Source organism: Thalassophryne amazonica, chromosome 6, assembly GCF_902500255.1.
Source record: "Thalassophryne amazonica chromosome 6, fThaAma1.1, whole genome shotgun sequence".
Taxonomy (NCBI): Eukaryota; Metazoa; Chordata; class Actinopteri; order Batrachoidiformes; family Batrachoididae; genus Thalassophryne; species Thalassophryne amazonica.
In genome coordinates this window covers 23,646,291-23,666,182 of record NC_047108.1, presented here as the reverse complement: position 1 = coordinate 23,666,182, position 19,892 = coordinate 23,646,291, and the positions used below count along the sequence as shown (strand labels likewise).

At 42.4% G+C, this 19,892-nt stretch overlaps 1 protein-coding gene across 1 annotated transcript in view; it reads right to left on the bottom strand.

Moving 5' to 3' along the window:
- Positions 1 to 333: 333 nt before the first annotated feature.
- Positions 334 to 19,892, bottom strand: part of si:ch73-70k4.1 — a 35,505-nt gene continuing 15,946 nt past the window's right edge. The window contains exons 4-5 of the mRNA XM_034171895.1: positions 17,235 to 17,764; positions 334 to 1,925 (exon numbers count right to left, since the gene is read on the bottom strand). Coding sequence (XP_034027786.1) covers positions 1,853 to 1,925; positions 17,235 to 17,764 — 603 coding nt within the window. The 3' untranslated portion in view covers positions 334 to 1,852. The remainder of the gene's footprint in view (positions 1,926 to 17,234; positions 17,765 to 19,892) is intronic.

The window sequence follows — 19,892 nt, the reverse complement described above, 5'->3', positions numbered from 1 at the left end:
AAAGTTACCTAAACCCATCTACATACATTCAAAGACATTTAATTTTAAAGAACTATTAATTTAAACAGATGTCCTAATGTGTTCTCCTAATTTACATATGCAATGAAAAATAGAATTTATTTTCAGAAACCCATCCAGAAATCATCCTTTTAAGCATCTCCAATGTTTATAGCTCCACCACTGACATGCACGCCGTCAGTGCTCAGATAGTACTGACCACCAGAATCACTCTCACCTTCACTGTCCATAAGAGTTTAGACAGCCACAACTTTTTTGTATTGGTGCCTTGATGCAGTGGAGTTAAAATAAACAAGATGTGCTTGAAGTGTAGACTTTCAATTTTAATGTAAAGGGTTCAATAAAAAACACACACACACACATTTTTCATTCTCAGAGCCCTACAGAAATGGACAAAATACACACAAATCACTTTTAAACAGTTTTCTTTAGTCAAGCCAGGAGATGGACACAAACATTTCCAAGTCTCTGAAAGTGTTGGACTTTATTTCCATCAGTCATTTAGAAATACAAACAGTATGGTACTGTGGGGTCGGTCCGGCAAAAGGTTTTCACTGTACACAGTTTGTCCAATCAGCCACAGCAACCTATAATACTTTCTAAGTTACCATAGGTGTCTTGGTGGCTTCTCTCACTTGTCTCCTAAAATATTAAGATGAACACAGTTCTTTATTTCAAGACATACATTTTCCAAAATGGTCATTTCTGGAACAATAAATCAGCTGGTTGGATTAATTTTTGTGACGTAAAATAACTAAGTTAATAATCCTTTAGTATTCTGAGTGCGAGATCTGTATCAGACTGAGGTGTTGACAGTACAGACCGAGCATTAGCAAGGTCTGTGTTAAAAACACAGAGGTTCTGTACAGCTGTTTGTCCCACAGTGAGACCCGCCATGTAACACATACAGGACCATGTGCCTGTTGCCATGGCAAAACAAAAGCTGACAGTTCCACCAACTTGTCAGTCAAATCCACTGCAAATTACAGTTTAGGCTTTTAAATTTTAAAGCCAACAAGTGACATCATTTAGAAACATGAAAGCAGCACTTTAGCCCAGTTGTGCATTAGTTGTTATTTTTTAAAATCCAAATCATATGTCACTTGAGCTCTTTTTTTTTTATTTTGTTAAAGTGAATTATTCAGACGTTAATATTGTGCCATGTTGTTCAGAAATAATGGCAGCTCATCCATCGCGGCCGCTCCAAGTTTAAGGGGTTCATAAATATCAGTTGTGTCCGAAGGTAAAACGTGTAATAAGAAACTCTTAACTAGTAATAGGTTTGTACAACATGAAACTGTTGAAGCGAGTGCCAATTGTTGCTGTGTTAAGTCTGTCCAATCACAACCACTGCAGCTTGAACTCATTCAGACTGGTCATTGTCATGTTGGTGGCTTCCCTCACTTGTCAAATTTTTTGAGGATGGCCTGAAGACAGATCTGCTCCAAGTCAATGATGTGGAATTGTTTTTGAATATATGACACGTGTAAAACGTATTTTTGTGTTTGAGCTATTTAATTTAAATCATGGCAGGTGGTTTTATAAGCCCCATGCCCCGCCCCCTTGTGGTGTGGTAAAGGCAATCAAAAATGGACCTGGGTTAAGTGGGTGCATCCACACCTGTGGGTCACAGCAGACTCATCGTCATCTCCTGAAAATATCCATCTGATACAACTCAGAGTCGCCCTGACCGAAATAACTGTCTGGTTCTCCTGAAACCTTGTCTCAGTCCACAGACGGGTCCTCTGGGCGTCTCTGACTGTGTGTTTTACGATCAGTGAGGGCGTGGAACACCTGCTCATGTAGCCTGGACGACGGCCAGCGTTCTGTCACCTCACCAGGTCATGTCCACGTTCATCTCTGATAGACACTGGGCCAGGTGGCCGTCACACTCCATCTGGCTGAACCTGGACACACGGAACAAACAGATCCACCGGCATCAGCAGTGTGTCACCTACATGTGCACCAGACGTCCACAGACCAGTGGCCTCCATTAGAAATCATGTCCAACATCACACACGTTCTTTTCATCTTTTCTTTTCACAAGAATTGCATTTCACAGAACACACAGGAAGACAACAAGCCAAGTCATGGACGGGTATATCCCACACCAGGCCCAACAGTCACAGGATCAGGAGAACTCATCTGTGGTTAGGCATGTAAAGTTTGGAATAAATCACAGAGGGTTGACAGAGCTGGTTCATCAATGACATGATGTAGAGTCCACAGTGCTTCAAGTGGCTCTGTTGTAAAAATCCAGACTGATCGAAGGTCACGAGGAAAGGAAACATTATACAGTGGGGAAAGAAAGTACTTGATACACCTGGGATTTTGCAAGTTCACCCATTTACAAGTTATGGAGGAGGCTGACATTTTCAGCATATGTGCAGTTCTACTGTGAGAGACAGAATCTTAAAAAAAAAAAAAAATCCAGGAAATCACACTGTATGAGTTTTAAATAATTTACTTGCATTTCATTGCATGAAAAAGGTATTTGATACATTAGAATTCTGGAATTCACAGACCTTTTAGTTCTCCTTTAAGAAGCCCTCTTGTTCTCCTCTCATTATCTGTATTACCTGCACCTGTTCAAACTTATTAGGAGTATAAAAGACACGTGCATACACACAAACAAACCCCAAACTCTCCACAATGGCCAAGACCAAAGAGCTGTGTAAGAGCACCAGGGATAAAAATTCTAGACCTTCACAAGGCTGGAATGGGCTACAGGAGAATAGCCAAACAGCTTTGTGAGAAGTCTACTACTGTTGGTGCAATTGTCACAAAATGGAAGCAGTTCAAGACAACAGTCAATCTTCCTCGGTCTGGGACCCCCTGCAAGATCTCACCGTGTGGGGTATCAATGATCTTGAGGACAGTGAGGAATCAGCCCAGAATTACACTGCAGGACCTGGTCAATGACCTGAAGAGAGCTGGGACCACAGTCACAAGGAGGACCATTAGTACCACACTACACCGTCCTGGATTAAAATCCTGCATCGCATGCAAGGTCCCCCTGCTCAAGCCTGCACATGTCCAGGCCCATCTGAAGTTTGCCAATGACCATCTGGGTGACCCAGAAGAGTCATGGGAGAAAGTCATGTTGTCAGATGAGACCAAGATAGAACTTTCTGGTCGAAATGCCACTCGCCGTGTTTGGAGGAAGAAGGATGAGTACAACCCCAATAACACCATTCCTACTGTGAAGCATGGAGGTGGAAACATCATGCTTTGAGGATGCTTTTCTGCACAGGGGACGGGACGACTGCACCGCATTGAGGGGAGGATGAACGGGGCCATGTATTGCGAGATCTTGGCCAAAAACCTCCTTCCCTCAGTCAGAGCAATGAAGATGGGTCGTGGATGGGTGTTCCAACATGACAATGACCCGAAGCATACAGCCAAGATAACCAAGGAGTGGCTCTGTAAGAAGCACATCGAGGTCCTGAAGTGGCCTAGCCAGTCTCCAGACCTGAATCCAATAGAAAATCTCTGGAGAGAGCTGAAACTCCGTGTTGCCCAGAGACAGGCCAGATACCTGAAAGATCTGGAGATCAGTATGGAGAAGCTGGCCAAAATCCCTGCTGCAGTGTGTGCAAACCTTGTTAAGACCTACAGGAAACGTTTAGTCTCTGTAATTTCAAACAAAGGTTTTTGTAGCAAGTATTAAGTTCTGTATTTCGAATGTATCAAATACCTTTTTCATGCAATGAAATGCAAATAAATTATTTAAAACTCATACAGTGTGATTTCCTGGATTTTTTTTTATTTTTTATTCTATCTCTCACAGTAGAACTGCACATACGCTGAAAATGTCAGCCTCCTCCATAAGTGGGTGAACTTGCAAAATCGCAGGTGTATTAAGTACTTTCTTTCCCCACTGTATTTGATGGTGCATATACGTTTTGGAATCAATTGGATAAGGCGTTTATGAGTTGCAGCGCTGAAAGAAAAAGAGATGGACGTACGCACAGATGGATGCTGATTACAGGGCTGTGAAATGAAAATTGTGAAATCTGAGGAAAATTTGCAAGGGATCTGGGAGAAATAACAGCATATAACATGGAAGTAGGACCTGGAATGATTTTCCTTTTAATTGTAAGCCAAATTATGCATTAACTCAGAACAATTAAACTACATGATATTCCTGAAGACTGAAAAGACTTTCAAAAACTCAAAAGCATTTGAAAAACCACAGCTAAAGCTCATAGAATATTTTAAAAATCATGGTAAAATATCAATAACACCTTATAGTAAAAAAGTCACGTGTAAATTCCCGTAAATCCATACAAAGCCACAATGTCTTTTTTCCAATGAAAGAAAGTCTACATTAATTAAAAAAGTCACCTAATCTTGTCTGAAGTCCTGTTTGAACAGCACAATGTTTATTTTCCAGGGACAAAAAAATTCTTACCATGTTTCCTGGTGCCACAAGATGCAGTTCGCTTTTCCTATTTCTTTCATCTTTCGGATTTTACTTTAATTTACATTATATAGCGCCAAATCACAACAAAGTTGCCTCAAGCGCTTCACACAAGTAAGGTCTAACCTTACCAACCCCCAGATCAAGCACACAGGTGACAGTGGTAAGGAAAAACTCCGTCTGATGATTTGAGGAAGAAACATCAAGCAGACCATGGACCATGCTACCGAAACAATTAAAACAATTTACAAAACGAATATACAGGAAATTTTGCCGGTGCACAGGACAGGAGGGTTGCAGAAGTACACAGCACACCCATCTCTGGATGGAGCCACACCTCAAACAGAGAGAAAAAACAGAATGAGGCATCAGAAAGACAACGACCAACAAGAAAAACAGAAGAAATACTAAGGTGATCGCCGGCCACTAGCCCTAAGCTTCAATAAAAAACCCAGACTTTAGATAAAGTTGAGCCCGTGGCCTGCTCCATTTCCTAACAAGACAGCTGGATTTAAAAGGGTAAAAAGCATAGTAACATACTATGCCAGTATGCTAGCCATACGAAAGGGAGAATAAGTGCGTCTTAAGTCTGGACTTGAATGTCTCTACAGAATGTGACTTTTATTGATGCAGGGAGATCATTCCACAGAACAGGTGCACAATAAGAGAAAGCTCTATGACCCCCAGACTTTTTATTCAACTAGGGACACAAAGTAGTTCTGCACCCTGACTCAGGGTGCAGGACTACTGGTATGTAGGGTTAAATTAGGTCAGCTAAGTAGGGAGGTGGCTAGTCCGTGAAAAATTTTATAGGCTAGTAGCAGAACCTCAAAATCTGATCTCACAGGGACAGGAAGCCAGTGAAGTGATGCCAAAATGGGTGTAATGTGGTCAAACTTACTGCTTCCTGTCAAAGGTCTGGCAGCAGCATTTTCAACCAACTGGAGACCCCTAATGCTGGACTGTGGTAAACCAGAAAATAAAACCCCAATTCCAGTGAAGTTGGGACGTTGTGTAAAATGTAAATGAAAACAGAATACAATAATTTGCAAATCTTCTTCAACCTATATTCAATTGAATACACCACAAAGACAAGATATTTAATCTTCAAACTGATAAACTTTATTATTTGTATAGTGGGCGATTTTAACATCCACATAGATGCTGAGAATGACAGCCTCAACACTGCATTTAATCTATTATTAGACTCAATTGGCTTCGCTCAAAATGTAAATGAGTCCACCCACCACTTTAATCATACTTTAGATCTTGTTTTGACTTATGGTATGGAAATTGAAGACTTAACAGTATTCCCTGAAAACCCCCTTCTGTCTGATCATTTCTTAATAACATTTACTACCCAGCAGTGGGGAATAAGTTTCATTACAGTAGAAGTCTTTCGGAAAGCGCAGTAACTAGGTTTAAGGATATGATTCCTTCTTTGTTATGTTCTCCAATGCCATATACCAACACAGTGCAGAGTAGCTACCTAAACTCTGTGAGTGAGATAGATTATCTCGTCAATAGTTTTACATCCTCATTGAGCACAGCCTTGGATGCTGTAGCTCCTCTGAAAAAGAGAGCCTTAAATCAGAAGTGCCTGACTCCGTGGTATAACTCACAAACTCACAGCTTAAAGCAGATAACCCGTAAGTTGGAGAGGAAATGGCGTCTCACTAATTTAGAAGATCTTCACTTAGCCTGGAAAAAAGAGTCTGTTGCTCTATAGAAAAGCCCTCCGTAAAGCTAGGACATCTTACTACTCATCATTAATTGAAGAAAATGAGAACAACCCCAGGTTTCTTTTCAGCACTGTAGCCAGGCTGACAGAGTCAGAGCTCTATTGAGCCAAGTATTCCTTTAACTTTAACTAGTAATGACTTCATGACTTTCTTTGTTAATAAAATTTTAACTATTAGAGAAAAAAACTCATAACCACCCCAAAGACATATCATTATCTTTGGCTGCTTTCAGTAATGATGGTATTTGGTTCGACTCTTTCTCTCCGATTGTTCTGTCTGAGTTATTTTCATTAGTTACTTCCTCCAAACCATCAACATGTCTATTAGACCCCATTCCTACCAGGCTGCTCAAGGAAGCCCTACCATTAATTAATGCTTCGATCTTAAATATGATCAATCTATCTTTATTAGTTGGCTATGTACCACAGGCTTTTAAGGTGGCAGTAATTAAACCATTACTTAAAAAGCCATCACTTGACTCAGCTATCTTAGCTAATTATAGGCCAATCTCCAACCTTCCTTTTCTCTCAAAAATTCTTGAAAGGGTAGTTGTAAAACAGCTAACTGATCATCTGCAGAGGAATGGTCTATTTGAAGAGTTTCAGTCAGGTTTCAGAATTCATCATAGTACAGAAACAGCATTAGTGAAGGTTACAAATGATCTTCTTATGGCCTCAGACAGTGGACTCATCTCTGTGCTTGTCCTGTTAGACCTCAGTGCTGCTTTTGATACTGCTGACCATAAATTTTATTACAGAGATTAGAGCATGTGGTTTGAATCATATTTATCTAACAGATTACAATTTGTTCATGTAAATGGGGAGTCTTCTTCACTAAGGTTAATTATGGAGTTCCACAAGGTTCTGTGCTAGGACCAATTTTATTCACTTTATACATGGTTCCCTTAGGCAGTATTATTAGAAAGCATTGCTTAAATTTTCATTGTTACGCAGATGATGCCCAGCTTTATCTATCCATGAAGCCAGAGGACACACACCAATTAGGTGGACTGCAGGAATGTCTTACAGACATAAAGACATGGATGACCTCTAATATCCTGCTTTTAAATTCAGATAAAACTAAAGTTATTGTACTTGGCCCCACAAATCTTAGAAACATAGTGTCTAACCAGATCCTTACTCTGGATGGCATTACCCTGACCTCTAGTAATACTGTGAGAAATCTTGGAGTCATTTTTGATCAGGATATGTCCTTCAATGCGCATATTAAGCAAATATGTAGGACTGCTTTTTTACATTTGCGCAATATCTCTAAAATTAGAAAGGTCTTGTCTCAGTGATGCTGAAAAACTAATTCATGCATTTATTTCCTCTAGGCTGGACTATTGTAATTCATTATTATCAGGTAGTCCTAAAAGTTCCCTGAAAAGCCTTCAGTTAATTCAAAATGCTGCAGCTAGAGTACTGACGGGGACTAGAAGGAGAGAGCATATTTCACCCATATTGGCCTCTCTTCATTGGCTTCCTGTTAATTCTAGAATAGAATTTAAAATTCTTCTTCTTACTTATAAGGTTTTGAATAATCAGGTCCCATCTTATCTTAGGGACCTCTTAGTACCATATCACCCCAATAGAGCGCTTCGCTCTCAGACTGCAGGCTTACTTGTAGTTCCTATGGTTTTTAAGAGTAGAATGTGAGGCAGAGCCTTCAGCTTTCAGGCTCCTCTCCTGTGGAACCAGCTCCCAATTCGGATCAGGGAGACAGACACCCTCTCTACTTTTAAGATTAGGCTTAAAACTTTCCTTTTTGCTAAACCTTATAGTTAGGGCTGGATCACGTGACCCTGAACCATCCCTTAGTTATGCTGCTATAGACTTAGACTGCTGGGGGGTTCCCATGATGCACTGAGTGTTTCTTTCTCTTTTTGCTCTGTATGCACCACTCTGCATTTAATCATTAGTGATTGATCTCTGCTCTCTTCCACAGCATGTCTTTTTCCTGATTCTCTCCCCTCAGCCCCAACCAGTCCCAGCAGAAGACTGCCCCTCCATGAGCCTGCTTCTGCTGGAGGTTTCTTCCTGTTAAAAGGGAGTTTTTCCTTCCCACTGTCGCCAAGTGCTTGCTCATAGGGGGTCCTTTTGACCATTGGGGTTTTTCTGTGATTACTGTATGGCTTTTGCCTTGCAGTATAAAGCGCCTTGGGGCAAGTGTTGTTGTGATTTGGCGCTATATAAATAAAATTGATTTGATTTGGGTCTGGGGTCTGTTTTGTCGTATATTGCACTTCATAATGCGCCACACATTTTCAATGGGCGACAGGTCTGGACTGCAGGCAGGCCAGTCTAGTACCTGCATTCTTTTACTATGAAGCCACGCTGTTGTAACACGTGCAGAATGTGGCTTGGTATTGTCTTGCTGAAATAAGCAGGGATGTCCCTAAAAAAGACGTTGCTTGGATGGCAGCATGTGTTGCTCCAAAACCTGGATGTACCTTTCAACATTGATGGTGCCATCCCAGAGGTGTAAGTTGCCATGCCATGGGTACTAACACACCCCCATACCATCAGATGCTGGCTTTTGAACTTTGCGCTGGTAACAATCTGGATGGTCTTTTTCCTCTTTTGTCTAGAGGATACGACGTCCATGATTTCCAAAAACAATTTTAAATGTGGTCTCATCAGACCACAGCAGACTTTTCCACATTGCGTCTGTCCATTTCAAATGAGCTTGGGCCCAGAGAAGGTGGCGGCGTTTCTGTATGTTGTTGATGTATGGCTTTCGCTTTGCATGCTGGAGTTTTAACTTGCACTTGTAGATGTAGCGACGAACTGTGTTAACTGACAATGGTTTTCTGAAGTGTTTCTGAGCCCATGCGGTAACATCCTTTACACAATGTCGGCTTTTAATGCAGTGCCGCCTGAGGGATCGAAGGCCACGGGCATTCAATCTTGGTTTTCAACCTTGCCGCTTACGTGTAGAAAGTTCTCCAGATTCTCTGAATCTTCTGATTATATTATGGACTGTAGATGATGGAATCCCTAAATTCCTTGCAACTGAATGTTGAGAAACATTCTGTTGTTTTTTTTCATGCAGTTGTTCACAAAGTGGTGATCCTCACCCCATCTTTGCTTGTATTCAATTGAATATAGGTTGAAGAGGATTTGCAAATCACTGTATTCTGTTTTTATTTACATTTTACACTGTCTCAACTTCATTGGAATTGGGGTTATAGAACATTGCAGTCGTCCAATCTAGAAGAGACTATCATGGTATGCCTTTGTCTGACTCTCTCCTTCCGTTTTTTTAACCTCAGTAGTAGTTTGTAGTCTGTAGTTTGTCTGTTTTCCCTCCAGGTGGTGCACTGCAGAGCCGATGAAGATCTGCAGCTCATCTTCTCCTCGCAGCTGACTCGCATCCGTCTTTGCCAGTCTTTGTTCCGTGACCCTGACCGGCCGGATTCGGCTCTTCCATGAGCCTTCTATGATGAATCCATCTACTTGACCATGCCAGATTCTACACATCGTCATTCCTGCCGCTCCCGTATTAGAGCTCATTGATGCTTTTGTGTTTCCAGACACTTTCCTGCGCGGCTCCCACGCTGCTGTCTGCACAACGTCACTTTGGAACTCATCTGCTCTTTGCCTCTGAAGTGCACAGCTCTGCCCACGTTCAGTTAAGTTCCTGCATGTTTGTGAGATCCCATTCTCACGCTGCTCCTGTTTGTGACTGTGCATGACTAAGAACTGTTTCCAAGAAGTAGTACCAGGAAGTGTTTCCAAGAACTGTATGAGCTCTGATGCAGAACAGCTAAGAACTTTCCAAGTCTTTTCTAAAGTCAAGTCCTGCTTAACTGGAAATGCGTCACAAGACACATAGCACCAGACCTCAGACAGCTGAAGATAATTCATGAACTATGAACAATTCCTGAACAGAGAACCTTATTTCCTAGACAGTGAACTTTATTCCTGGACCTGAGAATATTCATATTTAAGCCTTCAGTGAACTATTTGTTGGTTCAGGCTTCTAATGTTATGAGTGCAGTCACTCACATGTGTTCTCGTTCCTCGTCATCAGCTGTATGCGTTCTACCAGGTTCCAATTCCAGCTCCATATACTCCAGGACTCCAACTCGTTCTCACATTCCCAAATCTGGCCCTGTGTGCTCTGTGGCTCGCAAACTTCCACCGCTATATGTGGGCCCAGTCTCGGCTCAGCAGGCTTCCTCCAGTTCGGCACAGTACTTTAAGTTATTTAGTGTTGTAAATAAAGCTCTTTTTGTTCACAACCTGTTCTGGTTCTTGTTCCGTTTGTATTGAGTCCAGCATTATTATTATTATTTATCCATTCCCCAAACAGGACTGTTTTTTCCAGACGCCAAAGTAACCTCAAACAGTTCGTATCTGCTAGATATCTCTCTCCCGGCTTGTCAGGTGGTCACTGTTTTTTTTTTTTTTTTTGGTTTTGGGCCGGTTTGATTCCCAGCCACTTTGTCAGGACAGTTCGAGCCACCATCCCACAGGTGACCATGGACCTCTTCGTCCCACGGTCGTGGGCACCTTCCTGGAAGGTGGAGGATTTCATCTGGAAGCATTGGATGGACTCCACACAGGTGACCTTGGACCTTATTTTTCCACGGTCGTGGGGGTCGCTTCCCTGGATAGACAAGAGTGTCATCTGGTAGCGCTGGATTGATGTCCTGGACCCCGGTTTAGTCGCCAGAAGGCACCCTTTGACTCTAGATAGTTGCAAGACCTCCATGTTCTCTGCCGTGGGCTTAGAAGAGTCGCGTACCTCAGTTCCTGTTTCCCTGTGGGCCCCGGAGAGTCACACGGCCGCTGTGTTGTTCGCCGTGGGCTCTGGGTAGTTTCGTCCAGCTCTGTTTAGTCGCCAGGAGCCGCCCTTTTGGGTGGGGGGGGGGGGGGCAGTCATGGTCTGCCTTTCTCTGTCTCTCTCCTTCCCTTTTTTAACCTCTTGTGTGTAGTTTTTCTGTTTTTCACCCAGGTGGCATGCTGCAGAGCCGAAGAACACCTGCAGCTCATCTTCTCCTCACAGCTGACTCGCATGAGCGCTTGATCAGGAGCGACTTAAACCCTGGCTCTGAGCTCAGTCTTCACCAGAGTCTTTGTTCTGTGACCCTGACTGGCCAGATTAGGCTCTTCTGTGAGCCTTCCATGATGAATCAGTTTCCTTGACCATGCCAGATTCTACACGTCATCATTTCTGCCGCTTCCATGCGCTCTGACGTCTGAGCTTCCCGTAGCTCATCTCCAGGTAACCTGGCCATCTCTAATTCCCATATTAGAGCTTGTTGATCCTTTTGTGATCCACGGTATCAAACGCAGCACTGAGATCAAACAGCACCAGAACTGTAGTTGTGTCTGAATCCACTGCAAGCAGAAGATCATTCACCACTTTAGTGAGAGCTGTCTCTGTGGAATGATATTTTCTATAAGCAGACTGTAGTGGCTCAAAAAGATTATTCTCAGTAAGGTGGTCCACGAGCTGCCATGAAACCACCTTTTACAGAATTTTAGAGCAAAATGATCGATTTGATATCGGCCTGAAGTTTTTCAATACACTAGGGTCAAGATTAGATTTCTTAAGTAATGGTTTAATTGCTGCAGATCTGAAACATTGAGGAACAGATCCAGAGGTTTATGAGAAATTAATCATTTCCAGCACAGTCGGCCCAAAGGTCCTTAAACAGTTTTGATGGTTTGGGCTCAAATAAGCAGGTTGTGCTTTTTGTAAATGTTACAAGTTTCATCAGCACGCCTAGTGAGATACTATTAAATTCTGTAAATGTAGGTCATACCTCAATAATGGCACCCACCTCAATACTAAGGTGTAGCAGCTGGGTTAAAGCATGCTGGGATATGATTAACTCAATGTTGTCTATTTTCTTTAAGTAATCCAAGAAACCTTGTGCTGTAAAAGCAGAGCAACTTACAGGTGGCTGTTCATGTATAAGTGTTGCCACTGTGTCGAACAAGAACTTTGAGTTATGCTTGTTTTTGTTGATCAAATCAGAGTAATAGGTCCGCTTTGTAGCCAATAGTGCATGGTTATAGTCTAAGATAGCGTCACGCTATGTGAGGTGGAATACTTCTAATTTTGAACTACGCCAATTCCGTTCTAGACCTCTAGCTCTATGCTTGAGGTCACGCAAGTAATCATTGAACCAAGGTGACTGTTTTGGTGGGGCATGGTTTTAGTATAGGTGGGCAATCATGTCGAGTGTAGTTTTGAGCGCCAAGTTTAAACTATCCACAAGACTGTCTACTGATTGGGCATTTTCTAAACGTGAAGCTAGGCTGTCAGGCAGTCTAGCTCTGAGTTCAGTCGTAGTTGAGGAGTTGATGTGTCGCCGCAGTGATAAATAAGGTTGTTGTTCCACTAACCATGGCAGCGAAGTGTTCGTAAATTTTGTAAATTTATCAAAAAAAAAAAAAAAGAAAAACGCTTTGTGATAAACATTTTACAAACTTAGTGATGATCACGATGACAGAGTACAACATTAACACCCCCCACCCCCAATGATGAAGTCTCTCCAGCACCGCAGAGAGAGTGCCGGTGGACCTCAGTCTGCAGTTCATCTCCACCTTAAAGACACTAACCCCATGTTTGAGGACAAGGAAGTTAAAATCTTAGTCAGAGAAAAGAAATGGTTTGAGAGGGGAGAGAAGGAAGCATTGTATGTGAAGCAGTTGAAACCCAGCCTTAACTGGGGAGGGGATCTGAGACACGCTTTGTCCCCTGTTTCCAATGGGGTACTCAGGTCAAAGCAGTTTCAGTCTTTTGTTCATGGTAATGAGTCATTCACGTCGTCAGGAGATGCGTCAGTCCCATCGTTAGAAGGGACAGCTGCCCTGTCATTAGGAGGGTGCTAACTAGAGCACAATAGGTGCTAATTAGAGCAATCGTTAGTCACTAGCCAATAGCAGTCTGCCTCTCGGTAGGTGGGGTCTGGTTAGGTTTAAAACTCCAGCTTTTGTGGACTTGTTATTCTTCTTTACAAGACAGAAGTCAGACTACCAGAGAATTTTAGCTGAGGAAGATTCTGCGATTAGAAGCAAAAGGTCCTCGCATCAAGCAACCCAGTCCAGTCAAAGATTCAAGCTTCTCTACTATGGAAACCACCTGGACAACAGAGCCTTCACGGAAATACCTGTGATCTAGTTCTTTCAGTCATGACCCAACCCTCATGACCACAGGTGAGAGTAGGAACGAAGATTGACCAGCAGATCAAGAGCACTGCCTTTTGGTTCAGCTCCCATCTTTGTCACAACAGTACTGCAGAGCAAATGCAATCTCAGCCAATCTCATGCTCCATTGTCCCCTCACTTGTCAACAAGACCCGAGGTACTTGAACTTTTGGCAAGACCACATTGCCTACCTGGAGTAGGCAATCCACTGGTTTCCTGCTGAGGACCATGGCCTCAGATTTAGAGTTGGTGATCCTCATCCTAGCCGCTTCACACTTGGCTGGGAACCAATCCAGTGAGTGTTGGAGGTCACAGGCCGATGAAGCCAACAAGACCACATCATCAGCAAAAAGCAGCGATGAGACTCTGAGCCCACTAAACTGAAAACCCTCCTGCCCCAGACTACACCTTGATATCCTGTCCATGAATATCACAAACAGGATTGTTGACAAGGTGCAGCCATGGCTGAAGCCAACCCCCACCGGAAATGAGTCCGACTTACTGCCGAGCACTCAAACACAGCTCTCGTGTTGTGAGTACCGAGATTGGATGGCCCTGAGAAGGGACCCCCCTCCACTCCATACTCCTGCAGCACCTCCCACAGTATCTCCCGGGTTACCCGATCATACGCTTCCTCCAAGTCCACAAAACACATGTAGACTGGATGGGCATACTCACAGGCCCCCTCCGAGATCCTTGTGAGAGTGAAGAGCTGGTCAGGTGTTCGAAGACCAGGACGGAACCTGCATTGTTCCTCTTCAATCAGAGGTTCGACTATCATCCAAACCCTCCTTTCCAGCACCCTGCAGTAGACTTTACCTTTAATTGGGACAGAATCTCTTGTCCCCTTTTTAAAATATGGGGATAATCACCCCAGTTTGGCACTCCTTAGGCACTGTCCCAGACCTCAGCGCAATGTTGAAGAGATGTTGCATCCAAGACAGTCCCTCCACACCCAGAGCCTTCAGCATTTCTGGACGGATCTCATCAACCCCCGGGGCCTTGCCACTGCGGAGTTGTTTGACTACCTCAGTGACTTCCACCAGGGAAATTTAATGGTATGATCCTCCACCAGCTTCCAGCTCTGCCCCTACTATAGAGCGTGCCCCGGTCTGATGCCGGAGTTCCTCAAAGTGTTCCTTCTAGCGGCAGACTACATCCTGAGTTGAGGTCAAGAGAATCCCATCCTTACTGTACACAGCAAGGCCATATGTCAAACAGTCAACACTATTAAAAAAAAACTCTATATCAGATTATAAATAATTTCTACCGTCTTTAACTTGTATGGGCCCTGATATAGCCGATAAAAATAATACAAGCCAGAGTGCGTCTTAAAAATGCAAGGCAGATCCACAGCCATTTTGATCCAGAATCATGATGTCACCTTGGGTGCCGACTTTTACCTCCCTGAAGGTCAGCCTGCGGCCAGTTACAGTCCACTTAATGCTCATAGTTACACCAGTACACACAGTCAATCAGGATGCTTTTTGTATACAAATGTGATATGGCTTTTAAGTCAAATTCTTGTAATTTGCAACTCAACATATTTATGTCTCCGCCTCCTTTATAACCCGCAGTGTATTTTTAAAAAAATCAAATACGTCGAAATAAGATACAGTGCATCTGGAAAGTATTCATAGAACTTCACTTTTTCCACATTTTATGTTACAGCCTTATTCCAAAATAGATGAATTTTTTTTTGTATAATTTGTATTTGAAATGGCTTGGATTCGCATCTTGGCTTTGCCAATATGAAACCATTGTTAATAATCAATCACACTTGATCTGAAACAACTATTTTTATACAACTAGAAACTTTTTTTAAAGCGCAGTCTACTGGCAAAGGTTGTTACTGAACCTTATCGTAAGCTGAGACAGCGGGTGCATCGATATGCAGTCGTGAACAGTTTCAAATGTTTTCAGATTGGCTTGACCTTGATAACTTAAAATGCAGTTATTCACGTCTGCTAAAGGCAGAGATGGTGGCCAAATGGTTAGTGGGCTTGTTTCCAGAGCAGAAGGGTCCTGGTTCAACTCCACCCTTACCCATTCTCCATGTTATGTGGAGTTACATCAGGAAGCGTAGCCAATGTAAAACTTGTGATAAAACAAAACAATCAACATGCAGATTAATCAGGGCTTTGAAATGAAGAGTGCAAAATCCGAGGAAAATTTGCAGGGGATTGGGGGGTACAGCTCCCCAGGAGCCGGGGTCTAGGGCCCTGTGGGGCCCTAGAATTAAATTTTTTATCTAATGATACTTTTTCAGCATCTCCTGGAAGAATAAATCTCAAAATTAGTGGATATTTAAATGATCCTATATTCAACCTTTAATTTGACCTGTCAATGATGATGTTATAATAATGTTAAATAACAGAATATGACATGGAAGTAGGACCTGGAATGATTTTCCTTTTAATTGTAAACCAAATTATGCATTAACTCAGAACAATTAAACTACATGTAATTTATGAAGACTGAAAAGACTGTTACAGCATTTCAAAAACCACAGCTAAAGCTTGTAGAATATTTTACCATGATTTCCCAAATATCAGTAACATACCTTATAGTAAAAAGTCACATATTCTTGTGTAAATTCATGCAGCCTAAATCCATTCAAAGCCACGATGTCGTTTTTACAAATAAAGTCTAGATTAGTGGAAAAAAAGTCACATAATCTTGTCTAAAATCCTGTTTGAACAGCAGAATGTTTATTTTCCAGGGAGAAAAAATTCTTACCGTGTTTCCTGAGAGGGCACAGTTCACTTTTCCCGTTTCTTTTATCCTTCAGGTGTGTTGATGAAGCCAGCGACAATTCCACGGATTCTTGTCCTTATAAGACTTTTTCCAAACAAACAGTCTTTCTCACCATCTTCTCTCTGTGCGACGTCGGTCCGTGACACAGACATGCTGCACAAATCTTCTTTTAAAAACTTGAAAGCTCTAAAAGTTTGGGTTGTCCACATGCTAGGTTTTAGCCACACAGTGTCGCCACAGCAACCAACCAATCCTGCTTTACGACAACTGTCGTAACAGCTACGCTTTGAGTGGCATTTTTCCTCCACGAAACTCCGTGGATCCGAGGAAACTGATTTGTATCTGTAACACACAGATCAGTGTCCACAGACTTATAAAACTTACACGATGTCGTAAAAAAGAGAACAATTTGCGATGAGCATTTTAAAAACTCAGTGATGTTCACGATTAAAGAGTACATCACTAACACCCCCTACCCCCCTCCCCATGATGAAATCCGCGGAATTTTCACAAACCTGTTAATGTCAGATCTGCTGTAGCACCCCTCCCCCAAACTCAGTGATGTTCACAATTAAAGAGTACATCACTAACACCCCCTACCCCCCTCCCCATGATGAAATCCGCGGAGTTTTCACAAACCTGTTAATGTCAGATCTGCTGTAGCACCCCTCCCCCAAGGAAAAAGCCAAAAGGACTTACTAGCATCTGCTAAACAGACAACTGGTGATGTTACACATTAGCGTTTGTCTAATTTTCGTGTGGGACAAAATGTTCGTGATGATGCTACAATATGCCTCTCATTTAATTATACGTATGTAGCATGCCAAAAGTGTTTGTGTTGTAAATCCATCACGTTGACCAAGTATTTATAGCATTTTTTCCATCAAGCACACTGCCAGCTTTAGTCTACACTTCCCTCCAGTCAAACCATAATGAACTCAAAAATTACTGGAAGGAGATATGAAGGCATGAAGGGTCATGTGACACTGAAGAAAAATTAAATCTACATCAAACCAAGGTGCTTCAGCAAGAAGATTTTGTACAGTAATGGAACAGGTTAAAAAAAAAGCAGCGTGATTAGACTACTCCAGTCCTAATGAAAAACATAAAGTGTGCTGACATTCTTACCCAACAGGGAACACAAGGAGGCACATTGGGCAGCGCTGAAGACCTCCTTCTTCAGGGCTTCCATTGCTATGGACCTTCTCCAACCCTTCAATGTCACGTTCCTCCTCCAGGAGAACTGGGTTGTCAGAGGCCTTTCTCTGGTTATGCAGATGTGGTCTATGAACCAGAGTTGTCTGCCTGCTCCCCTCTTTCTCTCCTTTCTCTTCTTCTCGTCCTCTTGAGGGCTCCAGCATTGATGCTTCTTCAACCCAGCTGGAGAGAGACTGTGGACAGTTTTTGACGGGAACCTGTAATGGCTGATTGTTGAAATCAGACATTTGCCCACTATGAGAGGACACTTCTCTTTCCAGGTTGACTGATACCGACTTCTTCTGTACCGGGATTTCTTGATGGCAGAAGTTTAGACCAAGAGGACCTGTACATGGTGTTGGTCCAGGAGATGGTGAAAAGGGTACAGCAAATTCTGGGAAAGGAGGAACCTCGTTGCTGAGGTCAAACCACTCTTCATTTAATGTTTGCACTGCAGGTTCCTAAATTGATGTAAACCGGGGGGGGGGGGGGGGGGGGGGGGGGGGGAATACACACACACACACACACACACACACACACAAATTATGCAAGGCTTTTTATGTCAGCAAAATTTACAACCCCAATTCCAATGAAGTTGGGACGTTGTGTAAAATATAAATACAAACAGAATTCAAAGATTTGCAAATCCTCTACAACCTATATTCAATTGAATATACCACAAAGACAAGATATTTAATGTTCAAACTGATAAACATTATTGTTTTGTACAAATATTTGCTCATTTTGAAATGGATGCCTGCAACACATTTCAAAAAAGTTGGGACAGTGGTATGTTTACCACTGTGTTACATCACCTTTCCTTCTAACACTAAATAAGCATTTGGGAACTAAGGACACAAATTGTTGAAGCTCTGTAGGTGGAATTATTTCCCATTCTTGCTTGATGTATGACTTCAATTGTTCAACAGTCCGGGTCTCCATTGTCGTATTTTGCGCTTCATAATGTGCCACATTTTCAATGGGCGACAGGTCTGGACTGCAGGCAGGCCAGTCTAGTGCCTGCACTCTTTTATTACGAAGCCACACTGTTGTAACACATGCAGAATGTGGCTTAGCATTGTCTTGCTGAAATAAGCAGGGATGTCCCTGAAAAAGACACTGCTTGGACGGCAGCATGTGCTGCTCCAAAACCTGGATGTACCTTTCAGCATTGATGGTGCCATCACAGATGTGTAAATTACCCATGCCATGGGCACTAACACACCCCCATACCATCACAGATGCTGGCTTTTGAACTTTGCGTTGATAACAATCTGGATGGTTCAAATCTTCTTTTAAAAACTTGAAAGAGGACACAAACTTGTCGAGAGGACACAACGTCCATGATTTCCAAAAACAACTTGAAATGTGGACTCATCAGACCACCGCACACTTTTCCACTTTGTGTCTGTCCATTTCAAATGAGCTTGAGCCCAGAGAAGGCGGTGGCGTTTCTGGATGTTGTTGATACATGGCTTTCACTATGCATGGTAGAGTTTTAACTTGCACTTGTCAATGTAGCGACAAACCGTGTTAACTGACAATGGTTTTCTGAAGTGTTCTTGAGCCCACATGGTAAGATCCTTTTCAAAATTATGTCGGTTTTTAATGCAGTGCTACCTGAGGGATTGAAGGTCACGGGGATTCAATGTTGGTTTTCAGCCTTGCCGCTTACGTGTAGAAAGTTCTCCAGATTCTCTGAATCTTCTGATTATATTATGGACTGTAGATGATGGAATCCCTCAATTCCTTGCAATTGAATGTTGAGAAACATTGTTCTTAAACTGTTTGACTATTTTTCCATGCAGTTGTTCAGAAAGTGGTGATCTTCGCCCCATCTTTGCTTGTGAACAGCTGAGCCTTTTGGGGATGCTCCTTTTATACCCAATCATGAGCGTCCTCAGTTAGCAAGGGTGGTGGCCAAGTGGTTAATGTGCTTGGTTTCAGTTCAGAAGGTTCTGGGTTCCTGCCACATTTCTCCATGTAATGTGGAGTTGCATCAGGAAGGGCATCCGGCGTAAAACCTGTGCCAATTCAACATGCAGATCCACCTTGGATTTGCTGTGGCGACCCCGAGTGCAAACAAGGGAGCAGCCAAAGGGACTTACATGAGTGTCCTCAGTTCCCAAACACTTAGAGTGTTGCCAGAAGGAAAGTGGTTGTAACAGTGGTAAACATACCACTGTCCCAGCTTTTTGAAATGTGTTGCAGGCATCCATTTCAAAATAGCAAATATTTGCACAAAAACAATACAGTTTATCAGCTTGAACATTAAATATCTTGTTTTTTTTGTGGTGTATTCAATTAGGTTGAAAAGGATTTGCAAATCATTGTATGCTGTTTTATTTACATTTCACACAACATCCCAACTTCACTGGAATTGGGGTTGTAGTTTATGCATGCCTTTAATGCTGAAACAACTATCGTGCACTCAGAAAGTATTCACAGCGCCCTCAAAATTCTACAAACAATAACCTATAATGATAATGTGAAAGGTTTTATTTATTTATTTATTAGATTTTTACAAATTTATTAAAAATAGAAATCTAAGAAATCACATGTACACAAGTATTCACAGCCTTTGCCATG